Genomic DNA, 21,559 nt, shown 5'->3' with positions numbered 1-21,559 from the left:
TACTCAATATGCCAGCAAATTTGGACAACTCAGCAGTGGCCACAGGACTGGAAAAGGTCAGTTTTCATTCCAATCCCAAAGAAAGGCAATGCCAAAGAATGCTCAAACTACCACATGATTGCACTCATCTCACACACTAGTAAAGTAATGCTCAAAATTCTCCAAGCCAGGCTTCAGCAATATGTGAACCGTGAACTTCCTGATGTTCAAGCTGGTTTTAGAAAAGCAGAGGAACCAGAGATCAAATTGCCAACATCTGCTGGATCATGGAAAAAGCAAGAGAGTTCCAGAAAAACATCTATTTCTGCTTTACTGACTATGCCAAAGCCTTTGACCGTGTGGATCACAATAAACTGTAGAAAATTCTGAAAGAGATGGGAATACCAGACCACCTGATCTGCCTCTTGAGAAATTTGTATGCAGGTCAGGAAGCAACAGTTAGAACTGGACATGGAACAACAGACTGGTTCCAAATAGGAAAAGGAGTACGTCAAGGCTGTATATTGTCACCCTGCTTATTTAACCTATATGCAGAGTACATCATGAGAAACGCTGGACTGGAAGAAGCACAAGCTGGAATCAAGATTGCCGGGAGAAATATCAATAACCTCAGAGATGCAGATGACACCACCCTTACGGCAGAAAGTGAAAAGGAACTAAAAAGCCTCTTAATGAAAGTGAAAGCGGAGAGTGAAAAAGTTGGCTTAAAGCTCAACATTCAGAAAACGAAGATCATGGCATCCGGTCCCATCACTTCATGGGAAATAGATGGGGAAACAGTGGAAACAGTGTCAGACTTTATTTTTCTGGGCTCCAAAATCACTGTAGATGGTGACTGCAGCCATGAAATTAAAAGACGCTTACTCCTTGGAAGGAAAGTTATGACCAACCTAGATAGCATATTGAAAAGCAGAGACATTACTTTGCCAACAAAGGTTCCTCTAGTAAAGGCTATGGTTTTCCCTGTGGTCATGTATGGATGTGACAGTTAGATTGTGAAGAAGGCTGAGCGCTGAAGAATTGATGCTTTTGAACTGTGGTGTTGGAGAAGACTCTTGAGAGTCCCTTGGACTGCAAGGAAATCCAACCAGTCCATTCTGAAGGAGATCAGCCTTGGGATTTCTTTGGAAGGAATGATGCTAAAGCTGAAACTCCAATACTTTGGCCACCTCATGCGAAGAGTTGACTCATTGGAAAAGACTCTGATGCTGCGAGGGATTGGGGGCAGGAGGAGAAGGGGACGACAGAGGATGAGATGGCTGGATGGCATCACTGACTTGATGGAAGTGAGCCTGGGTGAACTCCAGGAGTTGGTGATGGACAGGGAGGCCTGGCATGCTGCGATTCATGGGGTCGCAAAGAGTCGGACACGACTGAGCGACTGAACTGAACTAAACTGAACTGAAGCATCTGAATTCCAATTAAATGCTATGTAAATGCTGTGTGTGGTATCACATATAAAAAAATATGTATATGTATGTATATATACACAAATGTATATATACATATACATACTAAAAAATGCTCACTCCTTGGAAGAAAAGCTATGACAAACCTAGATAGCATATTGAAAAACACAGACATTACTTTACTGACAAAGGTCCATCTAGTCAAAGCTATGGTTCTTCCAGTAGTCATGTATAGATGTGAGAGCTGGACCATAAAGAAGGCTGAGTGCTGAAGAATTGATGCTTTTGAACTGTGGTGTTGGAGAAGACTCTTGAGAGTCCCTTGGACAGCAAGGAGATCACACCAGTCAATCCGAAAGGAAATCCACCCTGAATATTCATTGGAAGCTTAAGTTCCAATACTTTGGCCACCTGATGCAAAGAACTGACTCACTGGAAAAGACCCTGATGCTGAGAAAGATTGAAGGTGGGAGAAGAAGGGGACAACAGAGGATGAGATGGTTGGATGGCATCACCTACTCAATGGACATGAGTTTGAGCAAGCTCTGGGACTTGGTGAAGGTCAGGGAAGCCTGGCGTGCTGCAGTTCATGGGGTCCCAAAGAGTCGGACATGACTGAGCAACTAAACTGAACTGATACATATATGCATACACATACCTATATACATATATTATCCACAAATATACAGCACATACAAGTGTGTGTGTGTGTGTATGTGTATATATATCCATTTCCAATTTATATAACCTATTGTTATACAACCTAAATATAACCTATTTCCAATATATAACCTATTATGATTAATAAAATGTAAGTTCACTGAAAAGGCATTGAATTCATCACTAATAACGTGAATAGCACCCCACTCCAGTACTCTTGTCTGGAAAATCCCATGGATGGAGGAGCCTGGTAGGCTGCAGTCCATAGGGTCACTAAGAGTCGGATACGACTGAGCGACTTCACTTTCACTTTTCACTTTCATGCATTGGAGAAGGAAATGGCAACCCACTCCAGTGTTCTTGCCTGGAAAATCCCAGGGACAGGGGAGCCTGGTGGGCTGCTGTCTATGGGATCGCACAGAGTCGGACACGACTGAAGTGACTTAGCAGCAATAACGTGAAATGCTAAAAAGTACTACTATTTTCTATTCAAGTCTGTGAAATGTTTTTTAAGTTTATTTTTTACCCACAGTAAAATTCACTCTTTGTGACACACAGTTCTTTGAGCTTTGATAAATGCATAGAGTTGTATATCTATTACCACCATCGTGATACAGAACAATTCCATCATACTAAAATTTTCTTGTGTTGACTTTTTGTAGTCAACCTTGTGTAAAAGGTTTCAACATTAAAAACAGGTCCTCACACTTGAAAAGAATGAGGATGAGTGCCTCATAGCACCGATGATCAACTTTTTCATATCTTCATGCCACCTTTTTTACACACGGGTTTCTATTGTACTTCCACTCAGTTCTTGACCAAAAGGATTAAAGGGTAAAGTAGCTGAAACAATGGGATAAGAAGAAACAGTCTTGGAGGAGTTCAGACTTCAAGACAGTATGAAAGAAAAAATGCTGGAACTTGAGCATAAAGTAGAATAGATAGTTCTTTTTTAAAAAGGAATATGCCTGGGAGATACAAGGAAAAGTAACGAGTTGGATAAAACTGGTGAGTGATCACTTATGAGACAAGAGAATGAACTTAGCTTTTAAGTTCAGGAAACAATGGCGGGAGGAAGGTCAAAAATAGGATGCCTAGGTTTCATGGCTAAGGTCAGTAGAAGGATAGTTGAATCATTACTGAAAATAAGAACATAGAAAAAAAGCAGATTATCAGGAAGAGGAAATGGGTAATGTTAGATGATGACTTACACTCTAGATATTAAATTCAAAGCTTCAGTGATTGTTCCAGCATGAGATACTGTAGAAGGTAATTAACAATGCAGAAATGAAACCAAGAACAATGATTCTTAAACAAAGCTTATGAATTGATTTTAGGGGCACGTGTGGTATTCTCAAAACTGCATTTGAACTTTTTGCACCTGTATATTTCCCTGGATAAAGTCCATGGCTCTCCAAGATTTTCAAAGAGGTCTGTGTCAGTCTGCTATTCCTTTACACATGATGTGTCTATTTCAGATACTTTACATCTTTGCTATTCAGATGATGTGTATAGATGTCAATTTTGTTTTATTTAGGCTATTGAGATTCCTTGTATTTCCTTTATTTGGTGTCTTCCATCAGTTCTGGAACATTCTAGACCATTTTCTCTTCTGCTTTGTAATTTCTCTGCTCCTGCCTCTTGAAAACAGCTTAATGTTTTCAAGAACTATCCACTGTTTATCTCAGACCTTTCATTGAGGAAGATTTTCCTACTTGTGAAATATAAATGAACACTGGCTATATGTAATGATCAGTGCTCAGAGCTTCACTGTTGAGATATATACATTTAAATCGAAAATCATAAACTTCTCATTTTCATTACAGAAAAAACTCGGCACAAAATCTTTGAGCTATTTAATTGAAAGGTGCTTGGCCTCAGCTCTTAAGTGAGCAGGGCTTCCCTGGTGGCTCAGAGGTTAAGGCATCTGCCTGCAATGAGGGAGACCTGAGTTCGATCCCTGGGTTGGGAAGATCCCCTGGAGAAGGAAATGGCAACCCACTCCAGTATTCTTGCCTGGAGAATCCCATGGACGGAGGAGCCTGGTGGGCTATAGCCCACGGGGTCACAAAGAGTCGGATATGACTAAGGGGCTTCACTCACTCTTAAGTGAGGACACATTATATCTTATAGTTTAAAGATATCAAGCTAAGTTGTAAGAATGTAAGTTAATCATTACACTATAGAGAAGAGAAAAGCATTTAAAAGAAGCAAGGCTGAGAACTGCCCAAAGACACAAAACAAATCTAAGAGCTTAAAGGTCAAACGAGTTTAAGAACCATGTACCAGTGAGATTTAAGCTATCACAGACTTATATACATCTTCTTTCTGAAAGTCTACTGTTTGCCTGAAAAGAAAGCTAGATTAAAAACATTAATCTATCACTAGCTTGGGTGGCTGGGGAGGTAGGAGTTCTGCACCAGAATGTTTCAAAAAATACGGTTATTTGGGGACTGATTGATTTTTCTTCCAGAACTAAATTCTGTTCTGGTTCTTTTTTGTAATGTTTCAAAGTGCAGGCTGAGCCCTTGATCTTTTGGGAGGCACCAGCAAGACAAAAGGCCAAACTTGCTAATGAAAACTTGCTGAACTTACTCTTCAGAATTCCATTCTAAGTCACGAAGAACCCTTCTGGCCCTGCTCCCAGACTAGTAAAACGAACATCTCAAGTCCCCAGAGGCGAAGATAGCTTGCTCCACTAAAACCAAATATGCATCTTCTGACAGCTGGTTGTCTTAGCATACTCAGGACGATGTATTTATCAAAGGTAAAAAAAAAATCTCCAGCAGCACAATATTTATTACAGGATTATCTCTGTGACTCAAGTAAACATAAGTAAAGCTAAATTAAACCATGTTTACTATGATGTTCTATTACTTAAATCCTGACACACAATCACCCCAAGAGATTTGGGGTCCATTTCTTGAGACAACTGATGCAGTTTTAAAAGTTAAAGGGCAAGATTTCTTTTAAATCTATTTGTGTTTAATCTCACGCCTCCTCAATTATTCTAAAAAATCTTTTTAGCATCTAAAATGAAAATTTCCCATCCTGTTAAGATGTTGTATTCAGTATCAAATTTAAATAAAACTCACAAAATACTGAATTAGCTTACTGCTTTTAACTTATTTTATCTGGTTTATCTGAATTTAATATCCACAATCTCACTGACTCTCACCCCTAAGTATTAATATTCAGTTCTCTTCATCCCCTCTTTCTCTAGTCTCTTTGGTCAAATTTCAGTTTATCCCAGCCTTTGTGGATTACAGGCCAGCCAAATATTCACAGTGATTATGTCTGTGGCTAGGCACACCATGGGGAAAAGACAGGGAAAGGGGAGGCTGGAGAGGCCACAGGAGGAGGAGTTGACAGGTCATATGCGATCACATGGGCTTCCCTTGTGGCTCAGATGGTAAAGAATCTGCCTGCAGTGCAGGAGACCTGGGTTCAATCCCTGGGTTGGGAAGATCCCCTAGAGAAGGAAATGACAACCCACTCTAGTATCCTTGCCTGGAAAATCCCATGGACAGAGGAGCCTGGTGGGCTGCAGTCCATGGGGTCGCAAAGTCAGGCACAACTGAGCGACTAACACTTCATACTGTATATATTATATGTGATCACAAGCATATGCACCACTTCCAGGATTCAGCTGATAAGCCCCTCTACAAAATAAATTCCACCTCTCCAAACAAAGCCAGGTTCCACAAGGGGAAAAAGCCTGCTGGCTGGTCACAAAGTACACCAAGATGGAAACCAATGATGGAAACCACTTGCATTCGCAGGCACAGGATATAAGGAGTTCAGAGCTTTCTGCCCCCACAGGGAGTCTAATCAGTGGGGGTTGTGGTTGAGCTCACGTGGGGACTAAGGGCAGGGCCAGCTTGGCAGGAGGTAGGCTGTGGCTCGCCAGGCCACAACTGTTGGAAGAAGAAGCCCACCCATAAGGAGTTTATAGTTCAGGGAAACAATATGACAACAGAGGCACAAATAGGGGAGAGTACAGTCATGTTGGGACACAGACGGTGGTGGTCACGAATGCGCCACAAAGGAGGTGGTGAGGGAGAAGGCCTAAGAGGACAGACCCTACAGGAGAGGGAAATAAATTTAACGTTCAAGTATAAGAAGTAGTAAGGTATAACAATGAAAAAAATAAAAACTGTGTTCACAGGAAATCACACACAAAAAACCAGTTTGGCTGAACAACAGGAAATACATAGAGGCCAGATCAGGGTAGAAAGATCAGATGGGATTAAAAGAGAGAATACTCTGGATGATGAGAGAGATGTGCTTAATTCAGTTGGTAACAGGGAGGCACTGGTGGTGTGGATGGAGCAAGGAAAGGACATGATATGACTAGAACTTACTTTAAGAAGACAGGAGAGTTTTGTGCTAAATAAACTGAAATAGCAGGGAAAGTTAAAAGGCTATCAGGAGATGTGGCAATTGAAGACCTGAACTAAAATGACAGGAAGAGTGACAAAAATAAAGACACTGTGGAGAGAGGGTTTCTAGCATAAAACAATGGGCTGACTATTGATCTTGAGATACAGCACTGGGCACTGAAGACCATGAGAGCGCTGTGAACAGAAAGAAGGCTGCAAAGCAGAAACATCTACTCGAGGAATGATGAGTTTCATTTCAGACACTTTGAATTTGAGGTGTCAGCTGAACACACAGACACAAAATCTATCAAATGGCTAGAAAAGCAGACCTGTAGACAGGGAGGAAAGCTGGGATTCGAAATGGGGATTTGGGGGTCGTCCACAAAGAGGTGAGGCCATGAAAGAGGCCTAGGGTGGAATCACGGGAAACATAATTTAGCATAATTTAAAGTGTTTGGAAAGGAAGTAAAGACAGTGAAGGATACCAGGAAGGATCTAAGAAATCCAGCTTTTAGAGGGGAAAAGATGTATTATGAAACTCATGCTAGACTATTCACAGTAGCCAAGACCTGGAAGCAACCTAAACGTCCATCTACTGATGAATGGATAAAGAAGACATGGTACACGTATACAATGGAGCACTACTCAGCTATGAAAAGAATGAAATAATGCCATTTGCAGCAACATGGCTGCAACTAGAGACTACCACACTAAATGAAGCCAGAAAGAGAAAAACAAATACCATATGATAACTCTGACATGTGGAATCTAAAGTACGACACAAATGAAACTATCTATGAAACAGAAACAGATTCATGGACACAGAGAACAGCCTTGTGGTAGCCAAAGGGGAAGAGGCTGGGGGGATGGAGTGGGAAGCTGGGGTTAGCAGATAGAAGCTACTGTACATAGAATGGATGAAAAAAACAAGGTCCTACTGTATAGCACAGGGAACTATATTTAATATCCTATGGTAAAACACAATAGAATACAAAAAAGAATGTGTGTGTGTTTAAGTGTGTCTCTTTGCTGTATAGCAGAAATTAACACAACATTGTAAATCAACTATACGTCAATTTAAAAAAATGCAAGCCAGGAATATTACCATGAAGATTAGATGGGATGGTAAATTGTAAAGCAACTTGAACATTTCAAAACACTAAACAAATATATTTTTATTGCTACAGTATTACCATATCTAATCTCTAGAAAAGCCACGTCACATTGGCAGAGCCATATTTTCCAAAGTTTTCCAAAGTCCCCTCCTCAACAAGTTGATTGGAACTGATCTCCTTCTCTTTCCCTGAAGTCTTTCAGTAGTTAATATCTTTTCTTGGGTGTTTATATAACTAGAGAAGCACTAACAGAACATCAACCATGAGTCAAACACTACTGTAGGCACTTCCATATCCCCTTGGAGTGGATGAAACCGAAGCTCAAGATTTATCTCCCTTTACAGAAGATGAAATGAGGCTCAAAAAGGTTAAAGTATCTTGAGCAAGACTGCCAGTTAGCAAGTGGAGGAACAGAGGGCTTCTCATGCCAAGTCTTATTGTGCTATTTCTACACACAAGTTGGAACTTGCCATATTTGTTCTGATCTCCCTTACTGATTATATGCAAACTAAGGGCATAAGCCATATCTCATTTTTCTTGACATTCTCTGAAGCATCTAGTAAAGGACCTTATACTGGGTCACTTTTCAATGTGTTTTTGTTGCTTGAAAGAAGGCATGCATGGATATTCGCAGGCACACAGGCCTCACTAATGGTGAATGTCTGTGGGCTGGTAAGCTTTGAGTATTTATTTCCAAGGCGGGACTGTAACTCAACAACACAAAGTTCTAAAAACAAATTCTGTACTTGTGAAAGATGCCACCTGGTCCGCCTCAGGGGCTGAAGTCCTCTTTTTATGCATGGAGTGGGAACAGCACAGGGAGTGACGAGCTGGTTTTCTTCAAACCACTCCCACTAACCGGCTGCAGCCAAGGACAGGCCCACACCTTCTGGGGAAGAGAACTGTGCAGCCTCTGCTGCCATTTGACCTCTGGTGTCACCGCTGGAACTGCCACAGTCTGGGGCGGAGGTGCAGGCAAGGAAGGATTCGTGCCAGCTCTGATGACGTAACCCTACGATTCCAGCTTTCCTGCCAGGAAAAAAAGGCAACTGGTTTGGAATCCAGTTTTTCACCCCACTTCTCCTGTTATTCAACCAAAATCTACTTTACATAACTGACCATTAGCTTTTCTTGCATACCTCACCATTGTTTGTTTTTTTTTTTTAATGAACATTACTTAGTGTCTAATTCAACTGACTGGCTTGGGTTCCTTTGAAAACAAATGTATGGACCCAGAAACATGTGCATTTTATCAAAGTCCCTTGCTGGATAAGAACACAAAGTCCTCAGAACCTTTTACTCTGCAAGCCATATACATAACACAGCGAGAGACAGGAAACAACAAGCATCTAAACACTATACAGGCGTTCAGTCAGCCATGCGTCCCGGCACTGCTAGAAACACCGGACAACCATTCCAGGACAGATTTCTGAAGTGAGACCGCATTGCAGGGCTTCATAAATTATAATACACTTGGGAGTTTTCTACCCAGTGTCTCTGACAGATGTTCTCTTTTGTGGGAGCCTCTAATTCGGGGACATTTGGTATCCATATCCCTAGAAATCTTTAGGGTAAAGTAAATTTATCCCCCTTCCTATATGTGATGACAAGACCCCAGAGTAGCCTTTTCCTACTTTTGAGACTAGTTAATGTGAGCACAGTGCCCTTGCCTACTGCATGGACTAGCTGGGGCAGAGACACTACATCAGCCAGACTAAAACAGGGTATTTCCCAGGCTCAAGACAGCTTTCTATGCCATGAAAAGTCTTTTATCAATTTTTACCTACTGTGGATCAGGCTGTCGATCTCCAGGGCTTCTGCCTGTCAAATACAGTGCATGGGACTTGGGACTTCCTCGAAAGAGCCATAGCAGAAGCCAAAAAGTGTGCAAGCCTGAGCTAGGGCAAGCGTCTGGCATTGGCTTCGGGCGGGTCCACGTAGGATGCTTTTCCCATGACTCCTGAAAGAACTCTCCAAGTCTGACTCTATAATCAATGCCTCAACAGTTAAAAGTTGACGGATTGTATGAAACACAGAAACGAGAGCTTAACACAATATCAAAGATAGTGGCAACCGCTCTTCTCTCAGTTCCTAAAATCTATCCTATGACTTTGACCTTAGTGAAATGACATTACTTCTTTTCTATGCTCTGATCTCTGTAAGAGTCAGGCCAAAGATATGAATAACTTTAACAACTATGTAAGCCCTTAGAAGATCATACCACAATTTGACCACTTTCCATTTTAACTTTCTCTAAAAGCTCATTTTTACAACTTTTACTCAAGGGTATAAGAACGTTTAATCGTTTTCTTTGGTATTACACATGCAGTTCTATTAAGGGAACTTGTATCAAACAGTAAAAACGTACAACCTCTCAATGATGCATTTTCACATTTTCTTGTGAAAATTACTTACTGCCCTAGAACACTGTCAATTACTTACTATTATTTGATATTATTTACCCTGCACTGCATTTGTAAAAGCATTAAAGGAATGAAAAGACTTGCTCCTTGCCCGTGAGTTGCTTGCGATATAGATAAAAGATGGAAAAAAGAAAAGCACAACACTAACTAAATCTATGGTGTGCAGATTATAAGAGTGATGATATAAATTTAGTGTTGTAAGAACTTAGAGGAAAGCTAGATTAATTTTTCCCAGGGAAAATGGGTGGTAGACAGCATTTGAAAAAAGCCTTAGAAAATGTATAATATTTCAACACAAAGACAGCATTAGAGAAGGGCATTTTACATGGACGTACAGTTTTAGTAAAGGCACAGAGGCAAGAGAGTACATGTGAATGTAGAAAACTTCAAGTGAAGGAGTCCAGCTGAAGGACAGGAAAACAGGATACATGGGGAGAAATGACAGGAAACTGATCTGGAAAAGTAAGCTGTGGCCAGTTCTTAACATAAAAGGGGTTGGGGGTGTAGAAAGCTAGATTTTAGAAATAGGAAATCACTTTTAAAATATACCCTTTACTAATAATTTTTCCCACCATATCTTTGATTTTAGAGTGAGAAATATTTTATTAGCAAGTTTACTTGCAAACTAGGAGCAGTCACTTCAAAGAAAAATAATGTAAATGCTGGCAAATTCTTGGCTGCAGCTGAACTGATAATATTCTTATTACCTATATCTTGTGATTGTTTTACAACTCTCTTTTCGCATCATCAAAATACCTTCTTAGGTTTAATGCATTCTGTATGTACCGAGTAGCTACTCCGGAACTAGTATCTGCTCACATGGTTACTCATCCTCTCCTTTTCTGCCCCAATCTGTCCTACCAACCACTCACTCAGTCACTCGTTCTTCTCCTGTAAACACTATCAATAATAATAACATTACTAGCTCCAACTTGCTATAGTGACAGGCATTGCAATTAATGCTTTATGAACAGTTATTTAATATAATCCTCAAAACAAAACTATGAAAAAGGTATGATTATCCCTATTTTACGGATGAGGCAACAAATTCAGAGATGTTAACTATTTTGCCCGTTGGTAAGTGACAGAATCCAGGTTTAAATCACATATGCTTGACTCCGGAACCCTTGCCTGTTACCACTTCACTATTATCTCCAATACCCTTTGGCCACTTACTGCTATGGTTCAGTATTTTCAATTAAAAATTAAAATATTCATCGAGTGACTGCTACTGTAAGATCCTGTTCCAGGTATTGTCAGAGGTATATAAATAGATGAGAGAATGCCTGTGGGTTATTAATGCTCATAATCTTCCATATTTGAATATAAAGAGCCATGTCTTTTATCAGTGTGTAAGATGGTATGTTTATGATTCATGAATTAAGAGCAACTAAGGAGACGGGGGGGGGGGGGTGAAAGAGCTTGGTATACGAATGTGGATGGTGACCACATCTCAGACAGAAATCAGCCAACCCTGACTAGATGACTTACAGAGAATTTTAATAATACATTTCAAGCAGAGTCTGTAAAAACTCTCTCTGCTGATGAAAAATCTGTCCTGTCAGAAGTTCCCAACCAAATCTGCTTACAATCCATTTTCAATGAACCTCAACTTCCTTTGAAGTAGAATAAGCTACTAAAGCATTTTAGCCAACAATAAGCACATTGTGAGGTTAGTGCTTATAAGATTCATTACTGATGAACAAAGTTACTGAGTTAAAACACAAACGTAATATCAAACTACTGGTACCACATAGTCTGAATGCTGTGTCAAGTGATACAGAACTATTTCAATGCAAAAAATATGTCATCTTTTTAAGCTACCTGCCTCTAATATTCCCTTCACTAACTTCTGAATAAGTTAATACTGTCAGGTTACTGGTTACATTTTTACAAACAATGAGAAGAGTTATGAATACACAAGAAACTGAGTAGGATGCTGTTCAGCAGTCCTCTTTAAGGTAACCACACATGTTGTTGTTTAGTCGCTAAGTTACGTCTGACTCTTTTGTGAAACCAAGGACTATAGCATGCCAGGCTCCTCTGTCCTTGGGATTCTCCAAGCAAGAATACTGGAGTGGGTTGCCATTCCCTTCTCCAGGGGAGCTTTCTGACCCAGAGATCGAACCCGGGTCTCCTGCATCGCAGACAGATTCTTTACCAACTGAGCCACCAGGGAAGCCCTAGGGGACATCAGTTCAGTTCGGTTGCTCAGTTGTGTCCAACTCTTTGCAACCCCATGGACTGCCAGGGGACATAGGGCTAAGCTATTAGTCTGGCAAGCAGGGCACAATCCTTAGAGTCACTGAATGGAGGGGAGACAGACGGGTTAACCTGCATGCATTAACTATTAGGGTGCACTCTGCTAGGGATGCAGGGGAGTGCTTCAGGAGCTCATACGAGTGGCACCAGCCCCAGAGTTGGGATTCCCAGTCCCCAGCAGCCTCCCTCCTGCTGTCTGGAATGCTCTCCCCTGGCTGAAAGATCCGCCCCGACAATGTCTGCATGGTTCCCTCTCTCCACTAGCCAGTGCATGCATGCCAAGTCACTTCAGTTGTATCTGTCTCTGCAACCCTATGGACTGTAGCCCACCAGACTCCTCTGTCCATGGGATTCTCCAGGCAAGAATACTGGAGTGGGTTGTCATTCCCTTCTCCGGGGGATCTTCCCAACCCTACTTGGCAGGCGGATTCTTTACCACTGAGCCATCAGGGGAAGCCCAACCACACATACTCAGGGATATTCATAAGGAGTCACAATTTTGGACTCAGGCACAGTATTCACATCACAAATTGCAGAGCTAAGTCTTATCCAAAGATCACCATGGCAAATACTGTCGGTATTTAATCTGGAATCTAAACGTTGAATACAATTCATTTTAAGAAAACAAAAGTCAATAAAGAGAAACCATTCTAAGAATTTAAGACTGGCCAAAGAAGTAGCAATCATGTCTCATTAACAAGAAGAATCATCAGGCTACATAAAATTATGACACTGATACTTACTGTTCAATTCGGGGTGACAAGTACAGCTTAGGGTACACCTGAGTGGCTTCAGTGTCCTCAAAACTGACAGAAAGGAGGGCCACATCTTCTCCTGGGTCTTCATTCACATCCTTAAACAGTTAGTGAAAAACACAATGGCATTAGTACTTGCTCTCGTAACATTTTTCTGGTGACCAGCTTACTGTCTGCCAGCAATAAGGCCAGAAGTGTGGGTCACCTGAATTCAAGTTTCGAGACTCCATACATGCTTTGCCACATATCTAGTCACTTTTTAACAGTGACAGCTTTCAAACATTCTGATCAAACTCCACCATAGTAATAAAAAGATCCCCACCAATCTTTCAGTTGTTTCCACATTCCAAGAAGGGAAAAGTGAATCTGGTGTTAATAAAGGATTAGACGAAAACGTAGTGAAGTTACAGTAGCTAGCAAGATATATAATGTCTTATAATTTATATAATACATACAAATGCCTTAAAATTTACTTTTCCTAGGAAGAAGATGCATTATAAACATGATTTATATCACCAGACAACAACAAAATCTTAAAATACCCTAGGAATTTTATTATATCTATCTTGATAATATACTGTAAGTTATTTAGTAAACATTGCCAAGAAACATATTACTATGAAGTGTACCACTGTACATGCAAATGGCAGGGTGTTACATACATATCTGCTTAAGCAAAATGATCATGGATGATTCATATGTGAACCACAAGACATATGTATTTTAAAAGTCTAGTTATACAATGCAAAGAAAGAGAGGAAAACAATAGAATGGGAAAGACTAGAGATCTCTTCAAGAAAATTAGAGATACCAAGGGAACATTTCATGCAAAGATGGGCTCAATAAAGGATAGAAATGGTATGGGCCTAACAGAAGCAGAAGATAGTAAGAAGAGGTGGCAAGAATACACAGAATAACTATACAAAAAAGATCTTCACGACCCAGATAATCATGATGGTGTGATCACTCACCTAGAGCCAGACATCCTGGAATGTGAAGTCAAGTGGGCCTTAGAAAGCATCACTACGAACAAAGCTAGTGGAGGTGATGGAATTCCAGTGGAGTTATTTCAAATCCTGAATGATGATGCTGTGAAAGTGCTGTGCTCAATATGCCAGCAAATTTGGACAACTCAGCAGTGGCCACAGGACTGGAAAAGGTCAGTTTTCATTCCAATCCCAAAGAAAGGCAATGCCAAAGAATGCTCAAACTACCACATGATTGCACTCATCTCACACACTAGTAAAGTAATGCTCAAAATTCTCCAAGCCAGGCTTTAGCAGTACGTGAACCGTGAACTTCCAGATGTTCAATCTGGTTTTAGAAAAGGCAGAGGAACCAGAAATCAAATTGCCAACATCTGCTGGATCATGGAAAAAGCAAGAGAGTTCCAGAAAAACATCTATTTCTGCTTTATTGACTATGCCAAAGCCTTTGACCGTGTGGATCACAATAAACTGTGGAAAATTCTGAAAGAGATGGGAATACCAGACCACCTGACCTGCCTCTTGCGAAACCTGTATGCAGGTCAGGAAGCAACAGTTAGAACTGGACATGGAACAACAGACTGGTTCCAAACAGGAAAAGGAGTACGTCAAGGCTGTATATTGTCACCCTGCTTATTTAACTTCTATGCAGAGTACATCATGAGAAACGCTGGGCTGGAAGAAGCACAAGCTGGAATCAAGATTGCCGGGAGAAATATCAATAACCTCAGATATGCAGATGACACCACCCTTATGGCAGAAAGTGAAGAGGAACTAAAAAACCTCTTGATGAAAGTGAAAGAGGAGAGTGAAAAAGTTGGCTTAAAGCTCAACATTCAGATAACGAAGATCATGGCACCTCGTCCCATCACTTCATGGGAAATAGATGGGGAAACAGTGGAAACAGTGTCAGACTTTATTTTTTGGGGCTCCAAAATCACTGCAGATGGTGACTGCAGCCATGAAATTAAATGATGCTTACTCCTTGGAAGGAAAGTTATGACCAACCTAGATAGCATATTGAAAAGCAGAGACATTACTCTGCCAACAAAGGTCCGTCTAGTCAAGGCTATGGTTTTTCCAGTGGTAATGTATGGATGTGAGAGTTGGACTGTGAAGAAAGCTGAGCACTGAAGAATTGGTGCTTTTGAAGTGTGATGTTGGAGAAGACTCTTGAGAGTCCCTTGGACTGCAAGGAGATCCAACCAGTGCATTCTAAAGGAGATCAGTCCTGGGTGTTCTTTGGAAGAAATGATGCTAAAGCTGAAACTCCAATACTTAGGCCACCTGATGCAAAGAGTTGACACATTGGAAAAGACTCTGATGCTGGGAGGGATTGGGGGCAGGAGGAGAAGGGGACAACAGAGGATGAGATGGCTGGATGGCATCACCCACTCGATGGACATGACTTTGACTCCGGGAGTTGGTGGACAGGGAGGCCTGGCGTGCTGCAATTCATGGGGTCGCAAAGAGTTGGACACAACTGAGCAACTGAACTGAACTGAACTATAAGAATATTATAAGACAAAAACAAAGAAACATTGAGAGGTTGAACTGATAATGATAAAGCTAAACTTACTGTAATTTATAATTAAAAAATAAGAATAGCAACAATCGAATGTCATAATCAACTGAAGCCAAACTGGTGATATACTAAATTGTTCTGAATTAAAACTGTGGGACTTACCACTACATGAATGTACTTTACAAGCACTGCCAAGCACTGACTATTTGGCAGACTTCTGAAGCAAATACCAAATTAGAATAAATTCTCATAGCATGGTGATTTAAATTTGAGAATAGAAAATTTTAATAACCCTTAACAATTTATTTCTGGTTGGTAAGTGGCTACAAAGGCTTCCCTGTTGGCTCAGGCAGTGAAGAATCCACCTTCAATGTGGGAGACCGGGTTCAATCAGGAAGATCCCCTGAAGAAGGGAAAGGCAACCCACTCCAGTATTCTTGCCTGGAGAATCCCATGGATGGAGAATGGTGGACTAGAGTCCACTGGGTTGCAAAAAGTCGGACATGACTGAGTGACTCACACACACACACAAATGGCTCCAAATCAAATACAAGTTTTTAAGAAACTTAATAGAATTGCACATTTTTCACACTAAGGCACTGCTAAGAGCCAACCCACATTTCTAAATCAGATCACAAGTTCTCAGCAGACATCCTAGGAGGGTCCCAACCCAGACTTTAAGAATTACTGCCTGTGATACTTGGGAATCTCAGACATCATGTCCTTCCTTTGGTCTAAACAGGCCTCAGCCCAGCTTCTCCTGCATCTTCGGAAGCTGGTCCTCACACTCACCTGCTTACCTCAAGCATCTTTGATCTCCTTGCTCTGCCTTCTACTGTGTCTACAGGATGCACCACTGTGGCAAGTATACACAGGGACAAGGACTGAAAGTCTCTCCCATCTTAAATACAAAAATTTTTAAAAGAAAGAAAAGAAATCATGCTGGTCTCTGCTTAGTTCCCTGCGTTCTGACATCTCTCCTCCTCCACTGCATAGACTGCTGCTGAAAGACTGCTCCACACTCCCTGTCTCACTCCCTCCCCTCTTCTTAACCTCCCCTTAGCCCACTCTAGTAGCCTTCTGACCCTACTTCCTACCAGGACAGTCACTAAAGACAACAAATGCCTCTCGGTCCCCATCTTACTCAATCTCTAAACAGTATTTGACATGGAATTCTCTCTCCTCTGAAAATATGCCTTCTTGCTTCTAAGAAACTATATGTTCCGGGTCTTCTCTTGTCTCTTTGGCCACTTCCTCCTTTCTTTTCTTCCTCTCTTTTTTAACTTTGCAATTGTTTTTTCATTTTACATTACAAAATTCAGGCTTGTTGTAACAATTCAAATGATACAGAAGTTTTTTTTTTGTGTTGTTGTTGTTTTAAAAAGGCATTTCCATCCTTGCTTTTCAAGGTAACCAACAGTAACCGTGTATGTGGCCTTAAACAGCTTTTTCTATGATCATAAAAACATACACACACTTGCATATAAATAACTCTTTAACTGTGTGTTCTGTTTTCCCTAATAAGAGTCCTATTATACACAGGACTCTACCACTGGCTTTCTAAATAGTCACATAATATTTCACGTCATGGATTTATTTTGTATTTAACCATTTCCCTAGCAACAGACATTCAGGTTGCCTGTAGTTCTTAGCCACTTGATATTGCTGCAGTAAGTATCTTTGGATAAATACCCTTTAGTAGTGGGACTTCTATTTCTTAGGAGATAATTAAAACTCAGCTTGCTGGGTCAAAGGCTATAAACATTTTACATTTTAATAGATTGTTTTTCTAAAATTCACATTTGGACCCATGAATTTGCATCAATATGAGAAAGAGCCCCTTTCCGTTCATCTTGAGTAACTAGATGATACTGGCTGTTTCTCTTTCATTTGACACTGGCAATCTGATAGCTGGAAAACTGTACCTCAATTTATATTCAATGAATGAAGCTGGGCCATTTTTTCCCACTTGTTTATAGATTATTTACATTTCTCCTATAAACTTTCCTATCAAATCTTTTGCCCATTTTGCTTAAAGGTTTTTGGGCTTTTTTGTTGTTTTTGTTATTGTTTATTAGATTTACTAACCCTTGTCTATCCCATGTATTATAAATATTTTCTCTTTTTGGCTTCGGACTTTGGGGGCTCTTCTGACATCAGAAGAAAATTGAGAATTCTATGGGGTTAAATCTGGCTAATAACTCAGAGGTTGTTTAACCGTTTTCTTAGTTGTTCATCTAACACTGTTACACTTTTATTTTTACACGCAGATTTGCAATGCAAGTATATCTGGACCATATCCTTAGGTGGGCTGACAGAGGAAGTGTGTACAAGGAACAAGTAGCGCAGTGCCTGGAACACAGAAGCCACTCAGTGTCTGCTGAATGGATAAATCAATAAACAATTTAATGTTAATTCCTAACCTTCTTCCTCCACACCTAGTGATTTTATAAAAGTTGCTGTCACCAGTGATGTCTGGTAACTAAGTACTGGTTCCTGGCTCCTGTCCTCTCCTCTACCTCCCCTCCCCAGTAAACCAAAGTCCCCAGAACTAGTGGTTTTAAAAGGAAAGCCAAGATTGGGAGTCTGAGTTTATCTATCACTTTTTACTCTTTTATAGATGAGAAAGAATCCAACTTTGTATGTTCCTTTCTATAAAGTAAGGATGGAAAATTTTAAAAATACTTATAGCCTCAGCAAATAGAAACTATGTAATTATATGATTCTAAAACTCATAAAATATCTAAAATTAAGGGTGAAGCTGAGCTTGAAAAAATTCACATTCAGAGAGACAAATTCATTTTATAATCTAAGTGCTAAAGTAGTTCCCTTTGGAGTTAGGGTAGTCACCTTCAGAGAGACAATAAAAAAAGAATTAACATTGAACTGACTTTCAGATACCTTTGCCCAACAACTGAGTTTCCTTGTTAAAGGTCTCTGACTACAAGTCACAGAACTCTGTTAAAATTAAAAAAAAAAAAAAAACTGAAAAAAATGGGGGCCACTAAAAATCCTTTTAATTAGCAGCTTCATTTCATATGCCTATGAATAACTTATAATTATTTCCCTTTCCTGCTTTTGAACTTTGCATTTCACTACTATTTAAGCAAAGAACAGAAATGCTCAGAGACAGTCCTCCAAACAACCAGGATGACCCTTGTTTACATAATCAACATTTATTATCTGGCATCCTGCAAAAAGTACATGAAACATTAGTCTGAGTATGAAAATAGCTGTTTCTAGGAGTTCCTTTTACGAACTTCTTTAATATGATTTATTCCCCTCGGTGTGGCACATGAGTTTCCCCCGAGCTGGTATTTGATTTCTAATGGATACGTAAGTTTGACTTTGAGAGCTTAAATAAGCGCAAAGAGTTCCAAAAATACAAATCTACACAGTGCTGCTTCCAGTTTCTGCAGCTCTAACAGGCTTGTACATGTGTTCCTTCCCATCTGGGAAATTATAAAAGAAGCTCTTGTCCCATGGTTCTTAGAAGCTAACATTACAGATGATTATTGTAACCACTAATGGCAGCATTTGGAAAACAGGGGGTGGCAACAGTGTAGCAGGGGAAATTTTAAAATGTACAAGTATACATTTTCAGGGCATCCTATCTGCGCCATTTGAAACTGCAGCAGACTAAAATGGGGTGGGGGGCAATGCCGAATCTGCTAAAGCTGAAACAAAAATACTGCCTCACACCTTTACAAAAGCACGTCAGGCACTGATATGCATATGGCGAGGCAATCATGGCTGTGATATTTTGCTGAGAATTATCAGTGGATTTGGCATGGCACTTGGTTATAGCAGAAAGGGCTTCCTGTGGCTTGCAGTGAATAGTCACTAGATGGTGAGTTCCTTGCAGGCTGGGAGTTTTTCCTGTTCATTTTTGTATCCCCAGTGTCTGGAACATAGTAAATATATAGCAAATTGGTTGAAAAAAACTGAATTAGCACAGGAATGACTGTAAGAGTAAGTAAATGATGGAGTTAAACAGAAAATGCTTTCTGTTACAAAGATTCTCAATATTTATCTCTTCTGTGCCTTAAATCTACAACTAGTTCAGATTTTATCAAAGAAAACTCAAATCTGAACCATACATAAACGAAGGATATACTGACCAATAAAAGTTAACACTCTGCTTAGGTTATAATGGTTTATTTATACACCTTTTCTCATTGGGGCTCACTGCAATATCAAAAGGGTATAAAAAAGACAATAATTAGCCTTGGAAATGAAAGTAGACACAAGTACAATTTATCATTATGCTATACTTTTTTGATATGCTAATTTTCCAAATGAGGAAAGCAGGCATTAAACAAGCCCCTATATGTTGATCCTGTATGTAGGATCAAACCATCAATTAACTAGTTGCTGACAGAAAATATTAGCTGGACAATATATATATTACAAACCACATGTCACACAGGAAGACTGTAAAAAAAAAAAAACAACTGCATTTCTCACTTCTAAAAGTTTTACAACAAAACTATAACCATTACTAGTAAAACCAGTTTGTGGACATAAAGACTATAAAGAAGCTATTATCCCATCTGTCAAAAACAGAGTAAGAACTACTTTGAGTTGTATTTAAAATTATATTAAATAAGACCCAGGATTAATCATGATTCCTAGGGTGACTAAAAACTACGTCTGAGTAAGCACCTCATTATACAAAAGGTATGAGTTTTTTAAAAGATATAAGCAAATTAAAATTTTCCAAAACAGAACCTTATTTTAAAATATACTAAATGAGGTTTGTACTCTAGAGGCCCCAGAATTTTGACAGTATAGATTTGTCATCAGATTACATAAATTTAGGTTTTTCCAAGTCAAGTTTTTTCAAGTAAGAGAATGAGACACTCACAATGCTACCATTCATTTAACACGCATGGAACAAAGTAAGTAAAACATATAGTATGTTACAAATACTATGGAGGAAAATTAAAGCTGGAGAAAGGGATAAAGATATATAAAGATAAAGGAGGGAACAGAAGTTTCAAGAGTGGTCAAGACAGCTTATGGAGACTCAGCAGTGGCCTCTCATTACTTGAGACAGGAGATTTACAATAACATGTCCTCTAGATTCACTGTTATATATCAGTATAAGCAGCCCCAGTTAAAATCTGAATTGGATTCTACCAGCATTAAGACATGACAACAAGGAGCTTCCCCAGTGGTCCAAGGGTTAAGACTCCATCTTGCAATGAAGTGGGTACAGATTCGATCCCTGGTGAGGGAACTAAGATCCCACATGCTCCAGGGCAACTGAGTCCGAGGGTCGCAACTAGAGAGTCTATGCACCTCAACTAGAGAGTTGGTGCAGAACAACGAAGATCCTGCACGATGGAAGGAAGATACCGTCTGCCACAACTAAGATGCAATGCAGTCAAAAGAAGACATTAAGCAAAAGAAATACTGTCACCCTGCTTATTTAACTCATATGCAGAGTACATCATGCAAAATGCTGGGCTGGATGAAACACAAGCTGGAATCAAGATTGCCAGGAGAAAAACAATAACCTCAGATATGCTGATGACACTACCCTTATGGCAGAAAGCAAAGAGCAACTAAAAAGCCTCTTGAAGGTGAAAGAGGAGAGTGAAAAAGCTGGCTTAAAACTCAACATTCAAAAAACTAAGATCATGGCATCTGGTCCCATCACTTCATGGCAAATAGATGGGGAAACAATGGAAACAGTGACAGACTTTATTTTCCTGGGCTCCAAAATCACTGCAGATGGTGACTGTAGTCATGAAATTAAAAGACATTTGCTCCTTGGAAGAAGAGCTATGACAAACCTAGACAGCGTATTAAAAAAGCAGAGACATTACCAACAAAGGTCCATATGGTTAAATCTATGGTTTTTCCAGTAGTCATGTATGGATGTGACAGTTTGGACCATAAAGAAGACTGAGAGCTGAAGAATTGACGCTTTTGAAATGTAGTGTTGGAGAAGACTATTCAGAGTCCCTTGGACTGCAAGGAGATCAAACCAATCAATCCTAAAGGAAATCAATCCTGAATATTCATTGGAAGGAC

The 21,559-nt window shown here is 40.0% G+C and overlaps 1 protein-coding gene across 4 annotated transcripts in view; it reads right to left on the bottom strand.

Annotated features, from left to right (window-relative positions):
- The window catches only part of BRE (brain and reproductive organ-expressed (TNFRSF1A modulator)), a 474,306-nt gene that overhangs the window by 191,906 nt on the left and 260,841 nt on the right, over positions 1-21,559 (bottom strand). For all 4 annotated transcript variants that reach the window (XM_010840665.1, XM_010840664.1, XM_010840666.1 and 1 more), the window contains one exon: positions 12,995-13,104. In XM_010840665.1, coding sequence (XP_010838967.1) covers positions 12,995-13,104 — 110 coding nt within the window. The remainder of the gene's footprint in view (positions 1-12,994; positions 13,105-21,559) is intronic.

This window comes from Bison bison, unplaced genomic scaffold (genome assembly GCF_000754665.1).
Source record: "Bison bison bison isolate TAMUID 2011002044 unplaced genomic scaffold, Bison_UMD1.0 scf7180017864145, whole genome shotgun sequence".
In the NCBI taxonomy this organism is placed as follows: Eukaryota; Metazoa; Chordata; class Mammalia; order Artiodactyla; family Bovidae; genus Bison; species Bison bison.
The sequence above is the reverse complement of the archived record's forward strand: the minus strand, read 5'-3'. Positions and strand labels throughout refer to the sequence as shown.